A 5,355-nucleotide genomic window follows, 5' to 3' on the forward strand; every position below is an offset into this window, starting at 1 on the left:
CCCCCCCCGGGGGGCGTTTTTGGGGGCAAAAGGGGCGGGTTTGGGGCAGCAGCACTCACTGCAGGGCCTCCCGGAAGAACTGGAACGCGCCCAGGTTGTGCTTGAACACCGTCAGCATCACCTTCTTCATCTGCGTGCTGGGGGCACCCCAAAAACGGATCAGGTCACCCCAAAACTGCCCCAGTTCACCCCAAACTGGCTCAGTTCACCCCAAACCAGCTCAGTTCACCCCAAAATCAGCTCAGTTCACCCCAAACTGGCTCAGTTCACCCCAAAACCGGCTCAGTTAATCCCAAACTGGCTCAGGTCACCCCAAACTGGCTCAGATCACCCCAAAACCAGCTCAGTTCACCCCAAACTGCCCCAGTTCACCCCAAAACTGGCTCAGTTCACCCCAAAACTGCCCCAGTTCACCCCAAAACTGCCCCATTCCACCCCAACCCCACCCCATACGACCCCAACCCACCCATTCCACCCCAAACCTGCCCCAACCTCACCCATTGCACCCCAAACCTGCCCCAACCTCACTCATTCCACTCCAACCCCACTCATTTCACCCCAAACCTGCCCCATTCCACCCCAAACCCCCTTTTCTTACCTGTTGGCCACGAGCTGCAGGATCTGGAGCAGGAACTTGCCCAGCCCCCTCCTCCTCACCCGGCTCTCCAGCTGCACCTCGTAACTGCGGGAGGACCCCAAAAGCCATGAAAGACCCCAAAAGCCATGAACAACCCCAAAAGCCATGAACCACCCCCAGAATTGCCCGTTTTGGGGGGTTTTTGCCCCGGCCCAGCACTCACCAGTACAGCACCTCGTCCCCGGCCTCGACGTCGAAGCGGAAGTGGGAGAAGGCCACGGGGGCCGTGTCGGGGTCCCGGGCCAGGAGGTACCAGGCCCGTTCATCCCGCAGCTCCTCCCGCTTCTCCCGCTCCTTCCAGCCCCACTCGCTCTGCTCGTACCTGGTTCGGGGTGAGAAATGGAGATTTGGGGCAAAAAAAAGATTTTGGGGTAAAACCCGGCGATTTTGGGCAAAAGCGAGGTGGGAAATTCATGTCGTGATTTGGGGAGGGGAAAGAAAATCATAAAGGTCTTGTGGGGGAAAATAAATCCTGGGGTGAGAGGCCACGGATTTGGGGAGGAAAACACAAATTCTGACAGTTTTTTGGGGGGTTGAGATTCCACCAATTTCGAGGGAATTTCCCCCAAATTTAGGGGTAAAATCCCCCAAAATTCTGGCAGCAACACCCTCATAATTTGCAGGTGCAACACCTCCCTAAAATTGTGAGGGAGCAAAAAAAAACCTCACAATTTTGGGGTAAAAGCCCCAAAATTCTGTCAGCAACCCCCCCACACACAGTTTGTACCCCCCAGAATTTGGGATTAGGGAAGGAAAGTTTCCCCCCCCTGAGCCCAAGGAGGGGCTGGAGCACCCCCAGGTGTCCCTGTGACATCGGGATCCTGGAGCTCCATGGGCTGGGTGGCACTGGGAGGTGACAAATGACACTGGGAGGTATCACAAGTGACACTGGGAGGTGACTGGTGGCACTGGGAGGTGACTGGTGGCACTGGGAGGTGTCACAGGTGGCACTGGGAGGTGACAGGTGGCACTGGGAGGGGACTCACAGCGTCTGCATGTTGGCCTTGGTCAGCTCGAAGGCCCAGTCGAGGGTGGAAGGTTCCAGACCGGAGACGCGCCGGCACTCGATGGACACGTTGAGACTGTGGGAGAAGCCAGAGGGGACATGGGGGGGACATCAGGAACGCAGCAGGGAATACTGGGAACCATCTCAGGGACACTGGGAGGGACCTCAGGGACACTGGGAATACACCAGTGACACTGGGTAGAGCTTTGGGGACATCGAGGATACACTGGGGACATTGGGAATACGTCAGGGATATTGGGAACCATCTCAGGGACACTGGGAACAGCCTTGGGGACACTGGGAACGTGCTGAGGACACCAGGAATGGCCCCAGGGACATCAGGAATATGCTGAGGCTCCAGGGACACCTGGAATGGCCTCAAGGACACCGGGAATGGCCCCAGGGACACCGGGAACACGCTGAGGACACCGGGAATGGCCTCAGGGACATCAGGAATACACTGAGGTCACTGGCAGTGGCCCCAGGGACACTGGGAATGGCCCCAGGGGCACCGGGAACACTGAGGTCACCGGGAATGGCCCCAGGGACACCTGGAACAGCCTCAGGGATGTTGGGAACATGCTGAGGACACCGGGAATGGCCTCAGGGACATCAGGAACACGCTGAGGATACCAGGAATGGCCCCAGGGACACCTGGACCATGCCGAGGTCACCGGGAGCGGCCCCGTGGACCCCCCGGGGCAGGGCGGCACTCACCCATTGCGCTCGTACTTCTTGAACACCGGGAAGGCTTCCAGGGGGTCTTGGAGCTGGAAGAGACCAAAGAGCAGCCGAGAGCCAGCGGGGGGGTGGCGGGTTGTCACCGATCCCGGGGGGTTTGGCCCCGCTTGGCCACACTCACTTTGTTGGCGGCCTCGACCTTGGCGCAGACGGCGGCCATGGCCGCGCGCTCCTCCAGCCGCCGCTGCTTCTTCTCCTTGGCCCTGCTCGACTTCCTCTGGGCAAACACACCCCCAAAAAAAAGAGGCCAATCACTCCAAAAAGCCCCGTGGCTACCGCCCCGAGAGCCCGGCCCCACAATCAATAATAAACCAGAATAATGGAACCTTGTGGATGTAAAAAGCAACGGGTTAGGAAAGGGGGGTTGTCCCTAAAGCCTGGCAAAAAAAGGTTTTTTGGGGGGTAAAAACCAGTGCACAAATTATTCTGATCACTGGGGGAGTATTGCCTGAAGAGTGTTGCCCCAAAACTAATAATCATTAATTTTATAAGTACTTTCACGTTATAATAAATATTATATATAATGTGCTCAGTATAACATAGTGAACTATGTTATATATGAATGTTATATATTATAATATATATCATAATATAATATAATTAATATATTATAATATATAATATATATTATAATATAATATATATTATCAAATATGAATATATATGAATTATATATATGAATATATATATAATACAACATAATATATGTATAATAATGTATTCAGTATAACACACATAACACACATAATATATATAATAACATCCCATATACTTAATATAAAATATGTTTATATATCATATTTTTTATAAATGTCAATAAATTAATTTGGGGTTAGAAGCAGCGTTTTGATGAGCACACAAACTGTTCTTATCACTGGGGGAGTGTTGCCTAAAGAGTTTTGCCCCAAAATTAATAATCATTAATCTTATAAGTACTTTCACATTATAATACGTATTACATATAATGTGTCTGATATAATATACATAACATACATAATATATATAACATAACATCCGATATACTTAATATAAAATATATATTTATATATCATATTTATTTAAAATGTCAATAAATTAATTTTCGAGTTAGAAGCAGCGTTTTGATGAGCACACAAACTGTTCTTATCACTGGGGGAGTGTTGTCGCCCAGAGGGTTAAATTTGAGGGGGTTTGCCCCAAAATCCGTGGGGGTTTAGTAAAGGTGATGGTTGTTAGATGGCACAAGCAGGTGACACCGAGCAGCAGTTGCACAAAATGATCATTTTTAAATGGTTTTCTCCTGAATTTGAGAAGTTTGACAGCAGAAATCACCAGCACCAGGTCTGCTCAGAGCAGCCCCAAATTTGCACAAGATGTCCCAAATTTCTTCATAGGAGCCTCCAGACCCCTCAGAGAGTCCCAAGCATCGTCCTAAGAGCCCCAAATGTCCCAAAACCTCACGAAAGGTCCCAAATCTCCACATGGGAGCCCCAATCCCCTCAGAGAAGCCTCTTATTCCCTCAGAGGAGGCCCCTCAGAGCCCCAGAGCCCCAAGAAAGGTCCCAAATCCACTCATAGCAGCCCCGTATCACCTCGAAGAGCTTCCCCATCCTCTCAGATGGCCCCAAATCCCCGCGAATGGTCCCAAACCTCTACACAGGAGCCCCCAGAACCCCCCTCAGAGGGTCCCAAACTCTCGAAGGTCCCCAAATCCCCCTCACAGCAACCCCCTGTCACCTCACGGGAGCCCCCACACCCTCCCGGACAGCCCCAAACCCCCACCAAAGGTCTCAAATCCCCTCAGAGAATCCCCCGTGTCCCCTCACGGTGGGGCCGCCGACCCCCCCCATCCTCTCAGACGGCCCCGAACCCGCCTCGCAGGCCCCGCCCCCGCCGCCTTTCCCCTCGGGCCGAGCCCCCCTTCCATCCCCGGGGCGCGGCGCGGCCCCCGCTCACCCCCATGACGGCGTCGGCGGCGGCTCCTCACGGCGCGGGGGGCGCGGGGGGTCTGAGGGGGCGCGCGCGGGGGGCGCCCTATTTATAGTGGGGGGGGCGGGCGGGGAGGGGGGGGGGAAGAGAAGCGCCGGCGGGCGGCGGTCAGCGCGCACGCGCGGAGCGGGAAAGGGGCGGGGCGAAGGGAAGGGGCGGTGCAGGAGGCGGGACCGCGCGTGCGCGGAGGGGCGGGGGGGAGCGCGGGGGGGAGCGGGCTCGTGGCGGCGGCGCGGGGCGCGAAGGCGGCTCGGCGCTGATTGGCTGAGGGAGGCGGGAGGGGCGGGGCGAGGAGCGCCGGAGGCCACGCCCTCTCCCTGCGCTGAGGGGACAGGGGCCGCCATTGAGGGGCGGGGGGGGGGGTCAGAGAGTCCGGGAGGGACCCACAGACCCTGAGATGGTCCCATAGACACCAGTAATGGACCCAAACCCAGATATGGAACCAAACCAGACCCTGGTAGGGCCCCATAGACACCATTACAGACCCAAACCCAGCTCCACAGCTCACAACTCCCAGTACGGACCCACAGGCCCCAGGATGGCCCCACAGACAGCAGTACGGACCCACAGACCTGGTATGGCCCCACAGACACTGGTATGGTCCCACAGACACTGGTAGGATCCCATAGACATTGGTATGGGACCGAACCCAGCCCCAGAAACCCCAGTACTGACCCCAGCACAAACGCAGCCCCACAGCCCCGGTACAGCCCCACAGATCCCGGTATGGAACTGAACACAGTCCCACAACCCCTGGGATGGCCCCACAACCCCTGGGATGGCCCCCAATATGGCTTCACAGACCCCGGTACAGCCCCATAAACACCAGTACAGAACCAAACACGGCCCCACAGCCCCCAGTGTGGCCCCACAGCCTTCGAGGCAGCCCTACAGACCCCAGGATGGACCCATAACCCACCCCATGGACCCCAGTGCAGCCCCACAGACCCCAGGATGGACCCATAACCCACCCCATGGACCCCAGTGCAGCCCCACAGACCCC

General features: G+C 55.8%; 1 protein-coding gene across 1 annotated transcript; it reads right to left on the bottom strand.

Annotated features, from left to right (window-relative positions):
* Positions 1-10: 10 nt before the first annotated feature.
* NAA40 (N(alpha)-acetyltransferase 40, NatD catalytic subunit) lies at positions 11-4,457 on the bottom strand. Its single transcript, XM_027707221.1, has 7 exons — positions 4,320-4,457; positions 2,506-2,601; positions 2,361-2,413; positions 1,624-1,719; positions 801-959; positions 599-682; positions 11-137 (listed from the first exon to the last, which is right to left on the bottom strand). The coding sequence occupies exons 1-7, from the start codon at positions 4,323-4,325 to the stop codon at positions 56-58; spliced, it is 576 nt and encodes a 191-aa protein (XP_027563022.1). The 5' UTR covers positions 4,326-4,457; the 3' UTR covers positions 11-55.
* Between the last annotated feature and the right edge of the window lie 898 nt (positions 4,458-5,355).

Source organism: Neopelma chrysocephalum, unplaced genomic scaffold (genome assembly GCF_003984885.1).
Source record: "Neopelma chrysocephalum unplaced genomic scaffold, ASM398488v2 Primary Assembly neopelma1_90724, whole genome shotgun sequence".
Classification (NCBI taxonomy): Eukaryota; Metazoa; Chordata; class Aves; order Passeriformes; family Pipridae; genus Neopelma; species Neopelma chrysocephalum.

What these genes read in the sequence shown, in the direction of transcription:
- NAA40 (XM_027707221.1), bottom strand. An exon ending in AGGTCGAGGCCGCCAACAAA is followed by an intron (nt 2,414 to 2,505) that starts GTGAGTGTGGCC and finishes GGTCTCTTCCAG; the next exon opens with CTCCAAGACCCCCTGGAAGC. An exon ending in CTGCAGCTCGTGGCCAACAG is followed by an intron (nt 138 to 598) that starts GTAAGAAAAGGG and finishes GGGTGCCCCCAG; the next exon opens with CACGCAGATGAAGAAGGTGA.